General features: G+C 39.2%; 1 protein-coding gene across 2 annotated transcripts in view; it reads left to right on the top strand.

The window, feature by feature from the left end:
* The first annotated feature begins 491 nt into the window (after positions 1-491).
* The window catches only part of ZNRF2 (zinc and ring finger 2), a 104472-nt gene continuing 80960 nt past the window's right edge, over positions 492-24003 (top strand). Inside the window, exon 1 of one of the 2 annotated variants that reach the window (XM_004269946.3) lies at positions 492-2291. In XM_004269946.3, coding sequence (XP_004269994.2) covers positions 1844-2291 — 448 coding nt within the window. In that variant the 5' untranslated portion in view covers positions 492-1843. The remainder of the gene's footprint in view (positions 2292-24003) is intronic. The other variant, XM_033428328.2, reaches the window with a different exon arrangement.

Genomic DNA, 24003 nt, shown 5'->3' with positions numbered 1-24003 from the left:
CTGTTTAAAAACTTGATTCTCATACCTCAAAGAGTGATAAAAATCATTACAAAGCTTGATAAAAATGATTACATAAATGACTCATTACAAATATGGAAAAACGACAAAGTATTTACGTCTGCACTTTGTACAAAAAACACCCGTTGCAATTATTTTCATACAGAGGACACTTTTAGGCATTTTAAAAATGGGAGGGTCAGAGCAGGCTGTCCACTGGGTATCCAGACCATGCTTTGCTACCAAGACACCACATTACAGTTATGAATGGAGTGAGAATTTTATTAATTGCCATTTTAGAGAAATTAGAGGATTTGAAAACAGCAGGTACCCTCGAGATTTGATACCAAGATCCCAGGTAAGGAAACTAAAGTTCAAAAAGGTGAAATAATTTGCTTATTACACGTAACTTAGTTTTGGTCCCAGACCTAGACCCCAGGTCTCCTGAATCGGGTGCTTTCTCTGTGCCACAGTTTTTGCCCTACAACTGAAGATCAGGCTGGAGTATCCTTAGTTCTATCAACTCTGTGCTTTCTCCACACTCAGAGTGTTTAAATGGGATAGATCTAATTCAGATCAAGTTGGCTTATGCCTCCTCTGTTCTTTCTTTTGTTTTCAGTCTTTTATTATCAGCATTGGTGAGCTTCTGTTTTATTTAAACGACACACTCGGAGTAACACCAAGGAGGAAGTTGACACCCACCCAAACTAAATGACTCGGGACGCAGGACCAAGCCATTCCCAGCCCCAGCTGGAAAAAGCTGAAGTAGACCCACGGTCAGGTCCGGCGTCCGAGGGCCACGTGCGGCAGGAGGGGCCGCCTTCTGGTTGGCGCTCCGAGGGGCTCAGTCCCTCCAATCGGCGTAGGCCCTGCGCTGGAGAGGGCGCGCGCCCTGCATGAGAGGGCGGGGCCAGCGACCTGTCCATCACCGATTCCGCGGGTGGCAGCACCTACCACACCAAGGCACCTAGGCGAGACAAGGCCGAAGCGGGAAGGCCGCGGCTGGGGGAGGCGGGGCCAGGCTGGCGGGAGCCAATCCGCTGGGCGGCGCCAGGGGGCGGGGTCACCGCGCGCGACCCAAACACTCCGGCCCTGGCGCATCCCGGAGCAGCGCAGCTTCTCCGCCTTCTGGTGAGAGGGCCGCTGAACCTCCTCCCCTCCTGGGCACCCCTACCTTCGTGTCCCACCTCCCCCCCCACCCCCGCCCCTCCTTCACCGGGGGAGCGCGGTGACGGTTGCCGGGAAGCACGCGCCGCTACTCCCTCCCCTCCGGCGTCCTCCCCTCACGCGCCACCCGGTTTTCCTCCTTCTCCGTTAATAACAGCTGGGTGGCTGGGGGAGGAGGGAAGGTGGCCTTGGCTGAGTCTGGGCGGGCGCCTCCCACTCACCCGCGAGCCGCCGTGGGAGCAGGAGGATGGCGGCGGTAGCGGCGGCCGCCCGGGAGGAGGCGGTGCCGAGGCTCTCGGCGCAGAGCGCGGCGGCGGCAGAGAGCGGCAGCGGCCCGTCGCGGCGCACTAGAACCGAAAGCAGCGGCAGCCGCGCAGCCACCTGAGCCGCCCCGCCCGCTGGAGCCAGCGAGCGGCGCCCACGGGAGCCGGGACCTCCTTCCTCTCCGTCTCTCCTCGTCTCCCGCGCCCCGTCAGGCAGCAGGTCTCGCCCGCCAACCCCGAGAAGAGCGCGCCGGGCGCAGACCGGCCCTCGGGGCGCCGGGCTGCGGCCCTGGACGTGCGGGCTTCTGTCTGCGCCGGCCTCGGCGCCTCGACCCTGCCCTCTCGCTCACGCGCTCGCTCCCCCCCTCCCGGCGCTCCGGGCGCTGCGCGCGGGCCCGGCCCGGGACAGGGCGGACATGGGCGCCAAGCAGAGCGGCCCGGCCGCTGCTAACGGCCGCACCCGCGCGTACTCGGGCTCGGATTTACCTTCCAGCAGCAGCGGAGGGGCCAACGGGACTGCGGGCGGCGGGGCGCGAGCCGCGGCCGCCGGGAGGTTTCCGGCTCAGGTGTCCGGCGCGCACCAGCCCAGCGCCTCCGGTGGCGCCGCGGCGGCCTCGGCGGCCCCACGCAGCCGCTCCCTAGGCGGGGCCGTGGGGACCGTGGCGGCGGGGGCCCGCGCGGCGCAGTCCACCTTCAGCATCCCCAACAGCAGCAGCGGCCCGTACGGCTCCCAGGACTCGGTTCACAGCAGCCCCGAGGACGGCGGCGGCGGCGGCAGGGACCGGCCGGCGGGCGGGGGTCCCGGCGGCCCACGCCTGGTGATCGGCTCCTTACCAGCTCACCTCTCGCCGCACATGTTTGGAGGTATGGCCCCTTCCCTCCTTGGCTCCCGCGGGCGGCACGTGGGCCGCGACTGCGCTTATTTTTACCCTTCTCCTTTTCTCCTTCAGCTTGGGCGCCGGGGGTTCGCCGCTCCGCCGGGCCGGGTCACCCCTCTTGGCGGGGGGGGGGGGGGTGGGGGGGGGGAGAGAGAGAGAGAGAGAGAGAGAGAGAGAGAGAGAGAGAGAGAGAGAGATATCGCCTCTTAACCCCTGCAGCGCCGCTGCCGCGCGACCCTTCTGTTTGTTTCTTTGTTTTTAACACAAAGTGCACCCTCACCTCTTCGCGGCTCCTTAGTCCAGAAGGACCTTGTTTGCCCCCCGGAGGTGAAGGGAGCAAATAGTGTTTTTAAAACAAACCGACGCAACAGCCCTGGTGCTTGTGGGTTTTAGTAGCAGGAAGTCAGGAGAAGACCCGTTGCTAAATGTAGTTCTATCTGGTGACTCGAGTGGTGAGCAGTTTTTAAAGGCCAAAAGTCAGAGTCTGAAATGAACAGATGAGTATTTGAAGAAGAAGGGAGTTATCGTCTTTGGAGTGACTGTTAATATATAAAACTGTAATTCTTATATCTGTGTAAATAGTCCCACCTGTTGCGTACACTTTAATTGGATGAATGTGTTAATGAAATGTATATTTTTAAACCCCAGTAAACTGCTACTTTAGATAATGGTTAATATGAGTCCTGCTTAATTTGGACAGCATTAAAAAATTGAAAACAGTTTCTTAAGGAGATTAATTATCATAACTCTGCCTGCAAGATGCAGTAAAAGCCCTAGGTGCTTTTGAAAAGCCATGTTCACTAGAGTTCAGGGAAAGACACTGAAAAATGGAAATTTTAGTAGTTAAACGATATGTGTTTATGTAGAAACAGAGGGGTAAGGGTGCCCCTGATCTGAGGAAAACAAATTCTACCTCTTCAGTTATGTTTTATGCTTATGAACTTTTTGTCAAAACGGTTAATGATAAATGAATTAAGACACCCTCGCTTCCCAGTTCATGAAAAGAAGTAGAAGTTAACTCTGGCTAGAGATGCAGACTATAGAAGATAAACGTTTCCATATCATTGCGTTATGCATCATATTATCTGCATTCACAGTTGAGCACAGATGAATAGTGAAAACACCATCATTTCCATTTCTGTACCCCTTTTACTCATGTGCTTATAAATGTGAGAAATTTGAGTAGGTGGTTGGTAAAGTGGAATATTCAATAATGTAATTTAACTGCTCTGTTCTGTACTATCAGCATTCCCCTTTGCATAAATTAAAAATGGGAATGATATGTCTAGTTTTTTCCATCTTCTTAATACTGGTTTGTATATTCAAAATGTAGAACAACTCTCTAGTCACCTTACTTTAATTAATTGTTATTAAAGTGATTTCTGCTGTGTAACTAAAAATATTGACTTTTCCTAAGATTAGCCCTTAAAAAAAATTTTGTTTTTGAGGAAAAGAATTAGTGCTGACCATACTGTGATTTGTGATTCATAATTAACACAGCTGAAGGTACTGTAGTCACCACATCGAAGAATAACAAAAGACAGTTTCTTGAGAATGGAAGATTAGTGCAAGAATAAAGGCTAATAAGCTGGTTTTTAAAAAATGATTATCTTTTTAAGATTAAAATTTGCATTTAGCAGTTACGTATATTTAGAAGCTTGCTAAAGAAGGGGGAATAGGAAAGGGTTTGTTAAATTAGTAGTTTTTGTTTCTTTGGTATACTGATGGAGTGTCTTAATTCAGTTTTTTTTATAGCGCTGATAATTTCTTTTAACAAAGAGTATATTTGTATGGGTTTATTTTCTTAAATATGTTTCATTCAGAGCAGGGGCAAATAGTTGACACCTGTGCTATTAATTCATAGTAAGAGCAGATGAAGAAGACCTAGTTGCTGAAAGTTGGAGAAGTAAAGCGTTTATCTTTTTTCTTATCTAAATTCCTAGATTTGTGCACTTAGTCCTTTTAGTATTTTGGGGGTTAGGATGACTGGGGCCTGGTGGAAGCACAGTGACACTGAGAACTGTGGCAGCCTTTCTTAACCAAGTCTCTAGAGAATGGAGCCCTAATGTCTTAAGGCATCTATTGTATGCAATTAATTTTTTTCTCCTGTGCATTTAGAATGTTTCTAGTTATATATCTTTCTTAGGAAATTTAAGAAAACAGTCATTCACATAATCTTGTGTTTGGCAATTCAGATGAGGAACCCCAGTTGAGAAAGTTTGGAAGAGGATCACAAATTACTTTTTCTTATTAAATGATGGGAACAGATCAAAGTGCGTACCTTAAATCCTAGTTAAGACCGGAAGATGGAATACACTTAGGTGAAAAAGCACCTTTCCAGCAGCATTTGCTTTAATGAGATTTTTACCTGTATTTCAGTGGATGGGCTCATTAGGGAAACTTAATAGAAGCATGTTTGTCATCATCCTGAGATTTAGGGAACCAGGTGATGAATCTTATTATTTTAAAACCTAGGCTTTATTATACTCTGTGTTGAGTTAATTTTTTAGTTATCTATTATAGAGTTAATGTGTTTATTCAGTTACAAGTTGTACAGATGTTTGGGCATTATAAAGTAACTCCATCTGAAAATTGAGAAAAGGGATATTTCTAAATTAGTGGGAAGTTATTTCTGTAAGTTTATAAAACTTATTTTAATTGAGGTTTGTATTGTTACTGTCTCCTAATAGGGAAATATGGTGCTAATAAGATTCAAAATTATCTTTCTTTAGAGGGTGTCATGTAATTTATAGAAAAGGAAAACCTAAACAATACCACTTTCTAAAAAAAATTTAGAAGTCTGACAAGTTGAATTGTTACTAGTTCCGTCATAATGAATTACCAAATTAAATGAGGTTTTCTGTGTTGGTTTATGTTTTTCTCTCTTTGGGACGTGTATTTTGGCTATATTCGCTCTTATTTAGTTCCCTCTAGAGAACCAGAAGAGAGGTGCTTAATTCACATATTTCAGTTTACAGAGATTTCCTAGAACTTCTTAGGACTGAATTATTGTATATCAGAATATGATTATAAAACATGTAGGAGTTTTTAGGTCAAGTAGGTTTTTCTTCTTTTTGTTATTCTTTTCAGAGTGCTGAGTTTAATACTATTACAGTGAACAAAAGCCTTTTCTTTATCACGTTTGTTCTAAAACAGGTCTTTAAGGGAATAGTCTAATATATAAAAGACTTGGTGGTATCTTAGAGAGGATTTCTTTGGCTCTATTGTGTGTCTACATTTTTTCCACTATCAAGTTGCTAAATGTTCATAAAATCAATTATATGCGTGGTAAAATAGTGTTTAATGATCCAGCAAGGATGGCAGAGGTAAATTGGACTATAAAATTGTACCAGTCAATGGAGTTCATTTCTAGAGAAACCATGTGGGCTTCTCTTACATCCATGAGTTTGGAAGTAAAAAGGTGAAATGAATTAATCTAGACAATTTACTGATGGTACTGGGTTGCTTTTGGCCTCCTCCTAATTGATTGGCTTGAGTTTCTTTGGGCGTGTTGTGCCTATGAGTATTTCAGTCGGCTGATTGTAATTCAGGTGCCTCCTGTTACTTAGGAAACATGCTTCCTTTTATTGAAGGAGTTTAGGTTATCACTTAAAACAATATGTTAAATAAAATTTGTACTTTTGGCAGACTTATTTCTCTTAATCTTCAAGATGGATGTGGGTTTTCAGGTGTTAGATTATCTCCATTAATTAACTGTATTGAATTGTACTCAGTTACTACTTCTTACTAGTATCTAGTGCTAAAATGTTTGAACTGGGGATATTGTGATTAATCTACTTTCTATTCCTGAATGTTCTTTTATTCAATTGAAGGCTTTTATGGGGTGGTAGAAGAGAAATGTCTGCTTCTTCTTAAGAAAAATGACTCTTCTAACCACTATCCCGTCACCCTCCCCCCGCCCCACACACAAAAAAGCAGCCCACAGGAACTCTGATGGTTAATGTTTCTCACTTGTAATCTCACAGAATCTTTAAACACTCTAGGGAGATACCTTGTGTTGTATGCTTTGTTATGCTAAGGTGTGGACTCTGCCATGGAAGTCTTTGCTTTGGGAGTATTTTGAGTTTTCTTGACTGCAAGGTGGAAGGTGTGCCAGAGGGAGGAGTGGTTTGTGTTGCACTGGGCATTATCTGATATGAGAGCTGCCTGACCTAAGTACTTTTGATGCCTTGCTGTCCACGTAGCCAGAAAGAGCTCTGTTGTTTTACTCACAGGTAGTGTCTACAGCAAGTCCTCCGTCTGCCTCCAATTTGATTGCTTTGCCTGGTAACAAGTAAGTAGGTTCTTATTTATTTTCTGGTTGCCAATACCACTAATTAGATACCAGTTTTTTTCAGTTTATTATTTATCTTGTTTTTGTAAGAATTGCCTTAATGTTATACTTACTGTATATACTGGGTATATGTACAACCGGGTATTTTAGCAAATGAGTTAAAAAAGAAGTATAGGAACTGCTTTTTGTAGCACAGTACCTCCTAAATGTTTTAATTTTGCATGTATGTACTTGACTGGTGTTATTAATGAATTAAATTTGTTCTACGTTTATTTAAGTGTTTAGAAATTGGGGCAAACATGCCCTTTGTATGGAAAAAAGTGTTCAGAAATACCTTAGGTTTGATAGTATTCAGTTGCGGATAGTTTTCTATGCTGCTTATTAAATTACTACAAATTTAGCTGCCTAAAGCAACACATCTTTATGATCTCACAGTTTCCATGGGTTAGGAGTCTGGGTGCAGCTTAGTTTGGGTCCTCGGCAAGACTGCAATCAAGGTATTGGCCAGGACTGGGTTGTTTATCTAGAGTCTGGGCTGGGGAAGGGTCTGCTTTCAAGCTCCCTCCCTCAGGTTGCTGGCAGAGTTCATTTCATCATGGTTGTTAAGCTCTTGCCAACTTGCTTCTTCAAAGCCAGCAAAGGAGAGACTAGCAAGATGGGCTGGTGCTACACTCTTATGTAAATATGTACATGTAATCACACACAGCCCATTGCCTTTGCTGCATTCCATTGGTTATAAACAAGTCACAGGTCCTGCTCATACTCAAGGGGGAGGGAATGACAGAAAGGTGTAAATATCAGGAGGCAGGGATCACGTGTGGCCACACTGATTATAGACTTAGGTTGACCAGCTAAACATACAATTGTTCTAACCATATTTTTGAACTCATTATTTATTTACTTTGAAGAAGTTGTAATATTGTAGGTGCTAAGGGTTGTTTAAGTAAACATGAATCGAGCCCCTCCTAGGGGCTGGGCATTGTAGTTGTCAGGGGTACAAACATGGGGCTTCTGGCTGTTCTTGCTCAGCTCTCAGTTGAATTTGAGATGATTATACACTTGTAACAGGTGCTATAATAAGTAGGACTGTTAACAAAATACTTTGTTGAGGTATCAATACTAGAGCAGTCTAAGAATACCTCACAGAGGAAGATAACATTTGAACTGTGTTTTGAAGGATTTAGAAGTTTTCTGCAGGGAGGACAGTACAGACTAAAGAAGAATCCACAAAAGCCTTGGCTTTGATACAGAATCTTGAAAAGTTGTGTGTCTGGATTGTAGGGTGCAAAGAGGAATGATAGATGAGAACATGAAGCTAGAAGAATAGCCTTGAACCAGTTGTTGAAGGATTTTACAGTGCTACAAGTTTGTTTTACTTAACTGAGTTTTAAAGCAGGGTGGTATCATGATCAGGCCAGGGGCACCATTACAATCATAGTTTATATGATGGCAGCCTTCAAAGCTGTATACAATTGCCCTGATGATGATTAAATTGCTTGTTAGGAGTGGGAGAGTGGTAGCAGGAAGCTAAGCTAGGACTCTTAGAATATAATTGGTGGAAGATGCCTAAATTGAAATCATGGCATAGGTGAGGAAGAGGATTTGAGATTTCTAATATGCAACTGATAGAATTGAGAACGGGGGTGTGTAGTGTTGTCATTAACCAATATTAAAAATAAAGAAAAGAACAAGTTTTAGGAAATGATAATGAGTCCTTTTAGGCTTGTTAAATTTTGAGGATTTCCATCTAGAAGCATCTTTTAAACAATTGGAACTGTAAGTCTCTAATTTAGGACATTACAAAAAATTGAGAAATGGTCAGTTTGCAGATCATAAGTGAAGCTGAACAGTGGGTAGGATACTGAGGGATGGATGTAAATTGAGGAGCAAGCATGGAACACTGGGGAGCAAGAATTTTAAGATACAGGCAGAGTAGGAGGCCAGCGATTACAATTAAAGCACAAGGAAAAGAAGTGGTTTAAAATGTTTTTTATTAAAATAATGTGTTCATTAGACAAAACTAAAATGTGGAAAATACAGAAAGGCACATATAAGCAATTGCAAATCATTTGTAATATTACCATGAGAAATAACCAGAATAAATTGCTGATGTCTGTTTTTTCCATATATATGTCTTAGATAGAAAATTTGAAAGTCATTCTTGTATATTCTTTTGATTTTAAACCTTACTGATGTTCTAATAAAAGATTTTAAAACTACAGATTTCCCTCCAAGAATTGGCTTTAGCTGAATGCCACAAATTTTGAAGTGTTTTGTTAACATTCAGTTAAAAATATTTTCTAATTTCCCTTGTGATTTCTTCTTTGATCCATGGGTTACATATTCCTTGATAAAATGCTCTTTCTACTTCATCAGTTTCTTCTATCATTTTTTTTTACAGCATTATTTTTAATGACTGCCTGCTACTCCAGAATTCATTCAATAAATATTTAATGAAGACCTACTTTGCCTTGCACTGTCCTGAGGATTTAGAAGTGAAGAAAGCTCCGTGCTTTCATGAGCCTTATATTCTGCTTGGGGGAGACAGTAAACAAACAAGTAAGATATATAGTGTGTCAGAGGGCGTAGAATGTGATGGAGAAAATGGAGTGGAAAGGTAGATGGAGATTGTGGGGTGGAGATTTGTCCCTATTTTAAATAGGGTTTTAGGGATAACCTCTCTGATAAGGTGACATTCAAGCAGAGACTTAGGGAGTAAGCCATGAAGGATCTCTAGGGGAGAAGCAAACCCAGGCAGAAGAACAGTAACTAGAAAGGTACAAAGGTGTGATTGTAATGAATGTTCCTGATGTGTTCTGGGGACAGCTATGAAACCAGTGTAGTTGGAGTGCAGAGGGTGGTAGAAGATGGGAGGAGTGGGGTGGGGCAGTCTCATGAAATGCCTCATAACCATTGACCTGGTTTTTAGAGTTTTGTTTTAGAGATGGGGAAGCATTAGAGAGTTTTTTTGAGAAGATTGACGTAACCTGACTTAGGCTCTTAAAGGATTGCTCTGGCCGCTGTGTGGGAGTAGACCCTAGAGACCAAGAGTCGAGCAAAGATGCAAAAACTCTTGGCAAGAGATAACAATGGCTTGGACAGGGTGGCGGCACTGGCGTTGGTGAAGAGTTGCCAGACTCTAGATATCCGATTCTTTGAAGATGGAACCAACTGGATTAGATGCAGAGGAGTGAAGGATTAGCCAACCCTTGAACAACGTGAGGGTTAAGGGTACAGGTGCTCTGGGCAGTCCATTTTCATTTGTACCCCCCTCTGAAATTGCCATTCCTCCACATCCACGGTTAGGTGTGGGGGGTCAACCAACTGCAGATGGTGTACTGCAGTATTTACTATATTGAGGAAAGTCCATGGATAATTTGACTCCCACAGTTCAAACTTGTGTTGTTCAGTGGTCAACTGCAGTTAGTTTGCAGTTTGGTGGTACTATTAAACGTACTATTGCTGTCAAAATCCTGGCATGCAAATTGTTATATTTCTCCAGTTCTTAGAAATTTATCAGAGACAAGGAATCGTTAGAACCAAAGATATGCATTTGTTCAAGGCATTTGATCTTTATTGCTGAAATTGCCCTTTAGAAGGGGCAACTTCTTCAAGCAAGGTATAATTTTTAGGACTATCCATATCATTTTTTTTTTCTTCCCATGAAAACTCAAATGAGGTTTTTGGTACTTAACAAGTGCATATTGGTAGGTGCATTTCGAGTAATAGCTGTCAGAACCATTATTTTATTCAGTGTGTGTGTGTGCTCCCTCTCTCTCTCTCTCTTTTTTATTTTTACAATAAAGAAATTTAGTATATCAAAAAAAAGAGTAAGTACATTGCATCATTTGAATTTAGTAAATTTTGACCATTAGGAATTTAATAAATTCCTAATTTTTGCTTGAATTGTGAGTAGTCCGTGATAGTTCATTAATTTATCCTATTTGTATACATGTGAGCTGAGAAAAAACAAAGAAACCATATATATATCTGTGTGTGTGGTGTGTGTGTGTGTGTGTGTGTGTGTATATATATATATATATATATATAGTGGGTTGTTACATGTAATTTGTTTGAAAGAGCCAGGTCTTGGTTTGAACAATAAATGTTACTATTTTTATTATTGATTTTTATTTCATTAGTTGTTTTATCTTTTAGTTTCTTTCTCATTTTGTAGTTAATTTTATTTTCTCTTAGCTTCTTAGTTCATTTATTTTTCTTTTTTTTAAATAATAAAAGCATTTAAGGCTATGATTACTCTTCAATACATACAGTTACTTCCCACAGCTTTAGACATTTAGTATTTTCATTGTCATTAAGTATACTTTTTTCATTTTAAGTCAGCTCTGTTGAGGAATAATTATATTAACTACATTTAGATTTTTTTCTTTAACCTGGGAGTTATTTTAAAGTGTAGCTGTGGTAAATTTTTAGGTGGTAAATTTACTGTTGTTGTTCTTGCTACCCTTTTGTTATTTCTGGTGTCAACTAGGAAGGCAGCTGTGCACACCACTATATCACCAATGCTGCACAGCTCTAGTATTAACTAGGAATATTACATTGTAGTCAGAGACTCTGAAGACTTTTTCAACTGCACATGATAGATATACAATGCAAAATAGCATTAAATGGAAAAACAGTATATTGTCTCAAATTATTAGAAAGGATCCTAAAATAGCCCACAGAATCAAAGGAACAAGTTCGGGAACCAGGGTCCGTGGAGCTGAAATTGAGCAATTCTGTGTGTGTGCGTGCACATCCACACCCCGGTTTCCTTTTACTTGTTACCTAGTTTTATCCTCTTGTATTGATTATTAGGCCTTCTTTAAGCTGATGGCCTGAAGGCTCACCCTTACTTCCATCCACATGTTATCTGAGTGGCCTGAAGGGTATATTTCCCTCCAGCTCCAGCAGAAGGACTCTGATTTGAGTTCTGTGCCTATCCATAAATCAGTCACCGAAGTGCAGGAGATGGAATGCTCTCTCTGTATGTGCAGGCGGTATTCTGTTATTATGGGGAAGAGTTTGGGTTTTCAAGTCAGGCTGCCTGGATTAAGTCCATCCATACTGTGTGACCTTAAGCAAGTTATTTAATCCCTCCTTACCTTAGTTTTTTCATCTCTAAAATCAGGATAAAAATCTTGTTTTGTGGTATTGTGAGGCTTAAAGTAATCTGTATAAGGTATATCATTATTTTAAACTAACATTTGAACCTCCATCAAAAATGAAGACATTCAAGACTCACATCCCTCTTCTCATTCTCACCCTCTTCAGGAAGACCATGTCCTTTACTCTTCTCAACTTCTCAGATTTTGTAAAAAAAAAAAAATCCAAAATTTTAGTTTTAATTTTTCTATATGTCTCTGTTTCCACGAATCTCCCCTGAATGTCTGAATTAAGTTTTACAGTGCATTTACTGTGTTAGTCAGATGGTAAAAACTTCGTAAATATTCAGTGTTCTAAAGATACATTTTGTATTTGATAACAAGGCTAATGATCACCAAAATTATTGTTTATTTACATCATATATAAAAACTTATTTCTCCAGAGAGAAGTGTTATGTTTTTATTTGTGTAAAGTAGGTATGTGTAAACTGAATTTTTGAGCCAAAGAAAATAGGTATAATGTGGACTATACAAATGGGGACAATCATAAAGTTGTCTTAGAAATAAAATTATGCTGTGCTTAATAATAGCTCTTTTTTTCATAACCATTTGTGCTACAAAACATTCTTAATCAGTCTGAATATGTTTTGTGGGTGGTTGGAGATGGTTGGGGGAGATGGTTGGTGAGAAGTTAAGGCAGGTCAGTCCTTTTGTTAAGTGTATGCTACTTCTCCAGGGAAGTATCTGAGAAACTTAGCATTTTTATGTTGTATGATTTACTGCATCTCAGGCAACCTGGTTGACATGGCATTTGATAAAGGAATATACTGCTTTGCTGGTCTTTTGACATGCTCTGGTCTGAGATCTCTAAGGTCTTGATTTGGAATTTTTCAAATTTCCCGTCTATTATAACATGTCTTCAAAAAGTACATCTGGTCACCTTGAAATCTCAGTTCCTTAGTAACTCCCATGTTTCACTCTTTCCACCATCTTGCCACTTAAAGAGTTCTTCGGAGGGATGTCATTAGTTTCCTTAAGAAAAAATGTAAATGAAGAATATTTAATATTATAGACCACTTTTAGTGTCTTTTTAAACATAGAACTAATACTATTACTTTTATGTATTAATTTATGGATTTGGAAAGTGATTTCACAAGCACTAACTCATTTGCGTCTCATAAGAAGTGTGTAGGGTAGATAATTTCCTTAGTTATTTGCAGATGTGAATCAAGTTAGATGAACTACCTGCATTTGTTGTATTTTAAATGTTACTTATTCTGTATCTTAGTAATTAACTTCTACTAATTCAGCATCCTGTTCACAGTTGGCTGCTTTTCTTTTCCTGTACAATTTAAAAAAAATTTTTGTTTAGTTTTGCATGTAGTCGCCAAACCCTCCCTCAGTTGTATATTTACATTTGTTCATAAGCTGTGTATTCTGTGAATTTCATGTTCTTGTTAAATCTCTTCTGGGGCCTTCTGACCAACCGCATTCTGAATTAGTTATTGGGGGAGGTCTCTGTTCATTATCATTCTGGGAGTTTCATTTTTCTCTCAGGTTAAATCTCCTAGTTCCTTGGTCTCATGTCTTTTCTTTCTTCATGTATTACACTGTTTTTAGTAGAACACACTCTTCTGTGTCTTACTGAGAAAGAATGTGTGTAAAGTAAAAGACATTAAGACTTCAGTGTCTGAAAGAAAATATTTTATTTCTGCCCTCACTCTTGATTGACAGTTTGACTTGATATAGAATTCTAGGTTGGAAATTATTTTTCCTCAGAATTTTAATGTTTTAAATTTGCTCTGTTGTTTTCTGGCTTCTGGTGTTGCTGTTGAGCACACCCATGTCATTCTGGTTTTTGATCCTTTGTGTGAAACATCTCCCCCTACCCCCCACCCCAAGCATTTCGGATCTTCTTTAGCCCTAGGGTTATAAAATTTCATTATTGTATACCTTAAGATATGTCTGTGTTCATCCATTGCACTGCATACTGGCAGGCCCTTTCAATCTGCTAACTCTTTCATTTTGGGTAGTTTTTAGAAAATTATTTCTGTGATTATGTCTTCTTCCAATTTCCTTTCTCATTATTTCAGTGTTGGACACTTAGAGTGATCTTTTTTTAAAAAAAAATAAATTTATTTGTGGCTGTGTTGGGTCTTCGTTGCGGTGCACGGACTTCTCATCGCGGTGGCTTCTCTTGTTGCAGAGCATGGGCTCTAGGCACGTGGGCTCAGTAGTTGTGCCTCACAGGCTCTAGAGCGCAGGCTCAGTAGTTGTGGCATGCAGGCTCAGTAGTTGTGGTGCACAGGCTTAGTTGCTCAGTGGCATGTGGGATCTTCCCGGACCAGGGATCAAACCCGTGTCCCCTGAATTGGCAGGCGGATTCTCAACCACTGTGCCACCAGGGAAGCCCTAGAGTGATCTTTTGCTTTATCTATTCTCTCTCTCTTTTTTAAAAAAAAAATCTCTTTCAATCTCTTTTTGGGGGGATTTTTTTCCCCAACTTTATTTCTAACCTTTTAGTGAATTTTTGTTTCTGTAATCTTTTTTACTTTCCAAAAGCTTTCTTTTTATAATGAATTTTTTCATACATTCCATTTTTGTTTTGTGGGTACAGTATCTTTTTCTAAGAATATTAAAATGTGTTTTTGTGTACGTGTGTATGCATATGCTTTTTTTTTTCCTTCTTGATCAGTTTCTTCCCAGTTGCATTTTCCCTTTGTTTAGCTTCAGTCATTCATTAGGTTCTTTCTTCGAATGTTTGATCGTCTTTGGCTGGTTACTCATTCTTTAAGGCACTGAAAAGCTGATTGGAAGCTCTCTCTGCAGGTAAGGTCATCTATCTGAGCCATTTTCTGAGGAATAGTAAATTACTGTCTTTTCTCTTGGCTGGTCATATTTTCCAGAATGGCTTTTCTCTTTTCTTAGCTGGAGGACATTTTTTTTTTTTTTTTGTGGTACGCGGCCCTCTCACTGCTGTGGCCTCTCGCGTCGCGGAGCACAGGTTCCGGACGCGCAGGCTCAGCGGCCATGGCTCACGGGCCCAGCCCGCTCCGCGGCATGCGGGACCCTCCCGGACCGGGGCACGAACCCACGTCCCCTGCATCGGCAGGCGGACTCTCAACCGCTGCGCCACCAGGGAAGCCCGACATTCTTTTTTATACCAGTGTTCTAGGAGCAGATTGAGAAGAAAGTTGGGAGACTTAATGCTCAATATGGTACTTTCATTTAATGTTCATATTCAGTATCAGTAGGTACCTCTGCCTTTAGCTATTCCTGTTGTCCCCAAGTCCAGAAACTTCCCTCTTCAAACCTGTAGTGCTAGGGTTGAGAAGGAACAGTTGCCTAGTTGTTTGAAGTCAGGGAGGACAACTGGGGGGCTCTCACTGCTTCTTACATGGACTTGCAGTGAATCTTACCCTTTTTTGTCCTCTTCTGCCTGCCTGCAAATTCTCGTGCTTGGTGTAGATCAGGTTGCTACTCTGCTTTCCTGGTTCTGTGGTGAAAGTTACCACTCATTTATTTTCTTTCTATAGTCTAATGGATGGCATTGCTTTTTTTTTTTTTTTTTAATTACTCCATCCTTTTACAGGCTTATTCCCTTAAAAAATACATTTATAATGATTTTAGTTAGGATGTTTGGACTGAACAGAGGCTGGTAAACATGTTCAGGCAGTCATCCTTTTTTAAAAACAATATTTATTTATTTATTTGGCTGCGCTGGGTCTTAATTGCAGCACATGGCATCTTTTTAGTTGCGGCATGTGGGTTCTTTAATTGCCGCATGCAAACTCTTAGTGTGGCATGCTAACTCTTAGTTGCAGCATGCGGGATCTAATTCCCTGACCAGGGATCGAACCCGGGCCCCCTGTGTTGGGAGTGCAGAGTCTTAGCCATTAACTGCAAGTTCTCTTTTTTAATTGCAGAAGAAATATGAATCCATTTCTATGAAATTTAGACAGTTCAGATGAAATGTAAGTCCCTTTCAGTCCTCCTCTGGTGATCTCATTCTCCCCCCAAATGTCACTGTTATCATTTTTTGTATGTATACTTCCTAACGTTTTTGACAGATTCACTTACAAGTACAGAGAAAACCAGTTTTGTATATGATTTTGCAAGGGAGGCTGTTATTGTTAAGAATAACAATATGTGGTCATACTATATTCTTGTAAACCCTGCTTTTTTCTCTTTAATGTGTTTAAGAGGTTTTTATGTGGGAGGACATGGAAATGTAACTTTTTTTTTTAACTGCTACCTACTTACTGTTCCGTAATATGCACGAACCGTAGCTTATTTAACCATTCTTCTATTGGTAAGCATTTAGGATGTTTATACTTTTCCAGTGTTGGGATAAACATCTTTATGAATATGTACATATGTACAGATTTTTCTCAGGTGGATACTACAATGACACCAACCAGCTGGAGTTAGTGTCAGACTCAACAGGTTTAAGGGCACTGACCTGAGAAGACTGCCCTCACTTCAGATGTCAGGCACTCTTTGGGGGTCCCTAGGCCACCTGCATTTCTCCTCTGCAGAGATTGATCTGGCTCAAAGCCCCCATCCCTTTTCTCTAGTGGTTGGTCTTTCTGATGATTAACTCCATTCTGAATAATCTCATTAGCATAAAGTCAGGTGCCATCCAAGGGGCTAATGAATAATGAAAACACTCTTATCACTGGGAAAATTCCAAGGGTTTTAGAAGCTCTGTGTTAGGAACCCAGGAACCAAGACCGGACAGGTTCTTTATTATACAACAGATTCCCAGAAGTAGAATTTTCTGGTTGAAAATTATTAATAGATATTGAAACCCCCCTCAAAGGCATTAGTAATATATTCTGCACCAGTGTATGACAGTACTAAATGTTCTATAGCTCTGCTGGTGTTAGATGTTATTATTTTTTCTTCCATTTCACTTGAAAAATTTTGATTTGCATTTCCTGATTGCTGGTGAAAATGAGCATTTTTCCATGTATTTATTACTAGCCATGTATATTTTTTGACTTGCCTACTCAGTGACTGCCCATTTTTCTGTTGGGTTGTTCATCTATTTTATATTGATTTGTAGTTTACTATATATTCTACAGATTAGTCTTTGGCTGTTTATATGTTTTAAATATTTCCTCCCAGGCTGTTGACTTCTAAGATTAAATTTTTATGAATTAGATTTATTGTGTCAATTCTAATGGTGCAGGGTTATGAATTTAAATTATTAAAATGGTACTTAAAAGTCTACTGCTTCCTATAAATGAAGAAAGGGTCTTTATTAATGGCAAGATTTTTTGGTGATTTTTAAATATCTTAGATATATTGGGTCTAATTTAATAGAGATTTAAATTATATGGGCCCTTGGCTGTCTCTTTCCCATTTTTTGGAACACTTGAACTCCTTTAAAGAGTAATTAAGAGTAAGAAGAAGAGGAGAATATTGTGGCAGTATGATGGGAGAAGTCCGAAAGTAATCACTAATTCTTAAAAATTCTGTGGATGGTATTTATCCACATCATCCCTCTTCTGTTTTATTAAAGATGATTTAGAAATGTCCATAACTCCAAGTGACATAATTCTATAAATATTAATTTCTCTATTATAATTTATTATATGTATAGCATCTTTATAAATTGCTATGTGGTATGTTCTTTATGGAATATAGAAGTATGTAGTAGAAGACTTAGTTCTTCCTATTTAAAACTTTACCACTGAAAAGATATTTTAGAAGTTTAAATGCTGATTTTTTTTGGCACAAAACTTTGAAAAACACATATTATAAATAGCCCCAATAAATATTAATCAAGCTTTGTTTCTAGAACTCTTAGTTGTGTATGTATTGAATATATTTTAATATGATAGCATGAATGTTATCATGTTCATATTGATCTTGTATAATTTTGCTATCATATCTGTAGATATTTTATAGTTTATAAAAGCATATTTACGTACTCTATATCTTTGAGTAACACTTTGCAAGAGTCAGAGAACATAATTTCCTCCGTTTATAAATGAGAAGACTGAAGCTCTGAGATGTTAAGAAATTTGGCTTTTAAGTGGTATAATGACTTAAAAGTTATTAGTTAGTTCATAATGACTCTGAATCAGTTCAGTGCTTTTTTTCATTTCACCATGTGTGTTATTTTCCTATGGATGCTGTAACAAGTTACCGTAAGCATGGTGACTTAATATTTATTTATTTGGCTGCGTTGGGTCTTAGTTGCAGCCTGTGGGATCTTTAGTTGCTGTATGTGGGATTTAGCTCCCTGACCGGGATTGAACCCAGGCCCCTTGCATTGGGAGCGTGGAGTCTTAGTCACTGGACCACCAGGGACTGCATGGTGACTTAAAACCACACATTTATTATCTTATAGTTATGGAGGTCAGAGGTACACAATAGGTCTCACGGGGCTCAAAGCAAAGTGTTAGCAGGTTGATTCTGGAGGTTCTAAGGGAGAACCTGTTACTTGCCTTTTCTGGCTTCTAGAGACCACCTTCATTTTTTGGCTTATGATCCCTTCCTCCACCTTCAAAGTGAGCAACATTGGGCCAAGTCTTTCTCATACTGCCAGCTCCCTGGTTTTGACTCTTCTGCGTCACTCTTCCACATTTTAAGGACCCTTGTGATTAAGTTAGGCCTAGCTAGATAATCTAGAATAATCTCCCTATTTTAAGAACATAATTAGCAACCTTTATTCCATCTGCAACCTTAATTCTACTTTGCCATGTAACCTAGCACGGTTCCAGAGATAAGGCTGTAGACATCTTTGGAGGGCCATTATTCTGCCTGCCACACTATGATAAGTCTTGAATATCCTTATTGTTTAAGGAAAATGCAGTATTTTTAGTTATATAATATGTTACCAATAGGAGAGAAAGAACAATGATTGAGTTAGAACTGTAAAGAAAGTACTTTGAGATAGCTATTGTACCTAAAAGAAAGTTATAAAGAATTCTTTATCTAAAAGATGGTTAAATGAGTATTTTTGAAATCTTCTGTGAAACAATAAAAATGAGTGAGCTGGTAAAATTTTAAAAACCTACGAACAAAAGAAAAAAATGCAGTGATCATCTGTTGTAGTCTATTGAACAATTTTTATTCATATTAAATTAAATATTGAAATTGTCTAGTTACAGAGATTCTTTGCTTACAGTCAGTAGGTCCCAGAGTATTTCATGGATAAACTTCAGATGGCCCATAAAGCTTTTGAAATTACATACAAAATTTTGTGGTTTATGTTCATTTTTCAGTAGGAATAATCCATAGATTTCATCAGATTCTCAAAGGGGTCTGTCATCCTAAATTGATTTAAGAACCATTGGTCTGTGAATTTTTTTCATCTCTGATTAAATTCTTGACTTTTTTTGTAAAGCTCTCTGATGTTTTTATATAGTTCTATTATTATAATACTTGAAATTTTATGTGTAAAACAAATTATTGAGCTTCTGTTATATACTCGGTGCTGATAGTAGTAATTGTAACATGGACCCTGTTTTCGTCAAGCTGGGTAATTGTCATGTTCTTTTCTGTCTTTTTTCTCCTTTTTTTTTCCCTGAGCCTTCTCTAATTTTATTATTGTTGGGAACTGACCTCTTTGTGGAAAGGAAGCAACTACTTTTCCCCCTTTTTTTAAATTTTGCATATGTTGGAATGCACAGATCCTAAGTGTGCATTTGAAGAGTTTTGACAAATATTTTGACAATACACTGTGTAACCAACACACTATCAAAGTAGGGAACACTCTTTTCATCCCCAAAAGTTCTCTTATGCTCCTTCTCAGTCATTTCCACACTACTTCCAAGAGGCTGATTAGTACTACCTATTTCTATCATCATAGATTAGTTTTGCCTGTACTTTAACTTCATATAAATGGAGTCATATAACACGTACTTTTTCATGTTGAGGGTTTGGGGTAATTGTAAAGTAAGTTAAAAATGGGAGACATTGTAAAGGTTAATAAAATTCTGTCTTGCCACTCACATTTTCTCTATCCCTTTCACGCTACTCCTTCCCTAATCAGATACTGTACAGTAACACCGTAATGTGTGGACACTAAGCCTAAGAACACCCAAAGTGTTTAACTAATGATAGATTTATAATAGAATACTTAAGTGTATAAATATCTCAAAGAGAAACAATTTTAAAATTAATGCTTAAATTTATTTATCCTTATACTTTGTCCATTGGCAAAGTTTTTGAATGATACTAAATGTTTTAGATGGTATACACTATATCAAAGTGGGATATAGTGGTTAATTTATTTGCAAATTGTCAATTCTCAGGAAAAGGACAAAGTTCAGGAAACTTTGTTTTTTTAGGATCAGTATTTCTAAGCATGGGAGAAATTTAACTTGTCCAAGGAATGTAGGGAAGTGGTTGAACAAAGATGCAGGAGTTGGGAATTTATTATGTTTTTGGTTTAGTCTAAATCTTTTAAAAATTAAGTAGACAATGGCTAGACACATACTTTTCTTTCTGTGTATGTATTTCACTTTCATATATGAGTCCAGGAAGTATAAATGAGTCAAAGATCATACTAAGTTTTGTGTGCAACTTAACTGTAATCTAAAATAACAGCTAGATTGTAGAAATTCCAGTCTTATGCAAGAAGAACCAGAAAAAGGAGTTCTTATGGCTGTTGTGACAATGAGACAGATGTACCAAGTCTTGAATATGGATTCCGTATTCACCAAGGATGAGAACAGGAGGATCTGCTCATTTTTTATATGATGCATGTGTTAAGCTACATGGATTGAGAAAGGTGATTAGGATGGCAGAACCTCAGCCTAGGGATTCCTTTAGTACCTATGGAGAAGAGTATTCTTAAAAAGCTAGTAAAAGGGCCTGACTAAAATTCCTAAAAGCAATCTGGGGCATGCTTAGCTGCATTCACTTTTTATATATTAAATATTTTTGGAAGGGTCATTGGTTATGGTGAGAAAAGTTCTACTTTGAGGTCAAAAAACTTGTTTTATGACCTTCATCTTTCATTCTCTTGGGCTTCAATTTCCAGGATAGACTAAAGAATAATGAGGCTTATAAAAACAATTACAATTATGTCCATGTCTTGGATTTGAATATACTAGTGCAGACAGTCCCCATTATTACAAACTCCAAAAAGGTAATTAAATTTGCTGTATAAGAACAAATGATTAGGACAACAGCCTAGAGGAGTATCCTCTTGTAGGTTAGTTCACTAAAGAGAGTCCTAATGATAGAAAGGGGCATGTTGTTGCTCGTTCAGAGAAGGAGGTGGTTTCACTTTTTTCAGAGGGGGTGGTGAACTAGTTCTGTCAGCATTATTCCTTGGTGTTCTGAAAGCAATCTTCCTCTGTCGGAGAGTCAAGAGCTCTGGAGGAATTTGAGAAATCTGACAAGCTTCCGCCACAGAAAGTTGAGGTCCGTTGGGGACCAAATTGTCTATCACTCCATAGACGTTATTCTTGCTTTTGCTATGTATCCACATACTTAATGTCTTAAGGGTTTTTTTTTAAGAAAGTAGTTTTATAAAGTGGCAAGGACTAGAAAAAAAGTATTTCTTACACTATATATGAAAATGTGACAGTGGACTTTTATAAGCCAAAGCACAGCACTTAGATATTCTTTTGTATGTTAGCTGGCTTTAAAATTGAGTATGGAGGAAACTCAAACTGTTCTCATTATCATACACAGTCTGTGCATCTGATTTTTCTTTGTTTCTTATTCACTCAGTCGAAAAATATTCAGTACCAGCTGCAATAGGCTTGGTAGGCTTTCTGGTACTGAGAATGCAAAGGTGAAAACAACTTTTGTCCTCAAGAAGTCTAGTGGACAGATTGTTTGGAAACAAAAATATAACACTGTGAAAATAAGTGTAAAGTAGTATGGGTTTTGTTTTGGTAATTTTGTTACCAAATTCATGTATATCTGTGTCCATAAGGAAAAAAGACCAGAAGGTAATATCCATATACTAAATATTGGTTATCTGGCTGGTAGGAATACTGCTATTATATTTTCTTCTTAGGTTTTGTCATATGTTTTCTTATAGTAATACCTGTATACCTTTTATAAACAGAAAAGAACTGGTAGTAGTATTGGTAGTAGTATCATCATCATTGCTATTCTTACTATTACTACTCCTGTACTACCATTACTCATACTTTCAGAGCTCATTTTCATACTTAAGTTTATCTGACTTCAGGTGTGTGCCTTTAGCCCTCAGGCCCCATGGAGCAAAATCTGCTTTGGGACAGTATCATTGAGAGTTTAATCCTATTAAACACTGGTCCCATAAGATTCTCCTGGAAGACACAGTCCTGTAGCTAAGCAAGTTTTGGAGGTTTTTTTTGGCTGCATTGTGTCGTCATTGCTGCGCGTTTGCTTTCTCTAGTCGTGGCGAGCAGGGGCTACTCTTTGTTGCGGTGCGCGGGCTTCTCATTGCCGGGGCTTTTCTTGTTGCGGAGCACGGGCTCTAGGCGTGCAGGCTTCAGTAGTTGTGGCACGTGCGCTCAGTAGTTGTGGCTCGTGGGCTCTAGAGCGCAGGCTCGGTAGTTGTGACGCACGGGCTTAGTTGCTCTGTGGAATGTGGGATCTTCCCAGACCAGGGTTTGAACCCATGTCCCCTGCATTGGCAGGCGGATTCTTAACCACTTGGCCACCAGGGAAGCCCCCCAAGCATGTTTTATAACAAAGTTCTGCGGTTAAAAAAATCTGGTTAACTCATTTTAATTCAGTATTTCCCAAATTAGTTCAGTCATTTGACTCTTTTTTCATTAGTCCTTTATTGATGTTCTGTGGCTCTCAAACTTTAGTGGGCATGAGACTCACCCCCACCCCCAGAGTTTTTGATTCAGTAAGTTTGCAATGGGGTCTGAGAATTTGTGTTTCTAATGAGTTTCGAGGTGCTGCTGATGCTGCTGGTCCGAGAATCATACCTAGTATTCTCGTTGTTAGGTGATTTGCAATCCCATTTTGCCTTGAGATGTAAACTTGTAGAACTTTTATGTTAGATTATGATGCTAGTGTTTTCCTGATCAAAGAAGGTATCAAAAAATTGGAAATAGTTGTGTTTAGCATGGAAAGAGCCCTCAAAGGGTGTTTCATTAACTACATTACCCAAAGGGCATTATTTCCTTTCTATCATCAGTATTCTTCTGATACTATGTGAGCTTCAGTTTAGCCATCTGTAGATGGAAATGATTAAACGTACCTCAGAAAGTTGTAGTAAGGATTGAATGATGTAATATTTGCAAAAGTGCCTAGTACTCACCACCTAGTGCTCACATTCCAAGTGCTCAGCACCTTGCTAATCAAAGTATGGTCTGTGGACCAATGGCATTACATTCGGGAGCTTATTAGAAATGCAGAATATCGGCCCCATCCCAGACATACTGAAACAGAATCTGCATTTTAAAAATGCCCAGGTGATTTGTATGCACATTACCACATGGGAGGCACCGATGGTAGCATACACCTTGAAAAAAGCTTCCCTAGTGCAGTATGTGACTTATTCTCCGCTTTATAAACTGACCATCCACGGCTGTTTCTGTATAGATGTTACCAGTTGGAATATTACTTATTCTAGAGCTTAGAAATACTTTGTCCCAAATGATATCTACTTTAGTGTTTCCTGACTGTAAAGTAATGTATGCTATTTATAAATCTTGAATTCTATTGTTAAAATCTTGAAACAACACATAAAAGTATAACAAAGAAAATAAAAATTACCTGAAAATCCACTAAGATAAACACCACTGACACTTTGGTACACTAGTTGGTACATCTCTTTATTCATGTATATATGTGCACACCAGTTAGTTTGTTTTCTTTTTCTTTTTATCCCCCACACCTTTACCTGCCAGATAAACTAATCTGGTGTTTATCTTCTGAACCTTTGTGCTATGCATGGATATAATAATATATACACATATATAGGGATTTTGTGGTTGTTTTATAAAAGTGGATTGTATTATAAAAGTGGATTGTATTATGAATACTTGTCTGCATCTTGCTCTTTTCACTTAAAACATTTTGAAAATTCCTCAAGGAATATACTTCAGATTCTTTTTAATGACTGCAAGATATTCCATAGTAGGGATGTTGGACAAACTATTAAGCTGTTTTTATTGACAGTCAATTTTTTTACTACCACAAACAAATAAAAATTATTGTGCATATGTTCTTTGTATACTGATGTTATCCCTAGGATAAATTACCAGGTGGAGATTGCTGGATCAAAGGGTAATTTTTAAAAATAATTTTTATTATGCAATGTATTTTACATATAGAAAAGTATATAAAACATATATACATCTTTAAAGACTAATAAAGTG

The sequence above is a fragment of the Orcinus orca genome, chromosome 9, assembly GCF_937001465.1.
Source record: "Orcinus orca chromosome 9, mOrcOrc1.1, whole genome shotgun sequence".
NCBI lineage: Eukaryota > Metazoa > Chordata > Mammalia > Artiodactyla > Delphinidae > Orcinus > Orcinus orca.
This window is presented reverse-complemented; position numbering and strand designations above follow the sequence as displayed.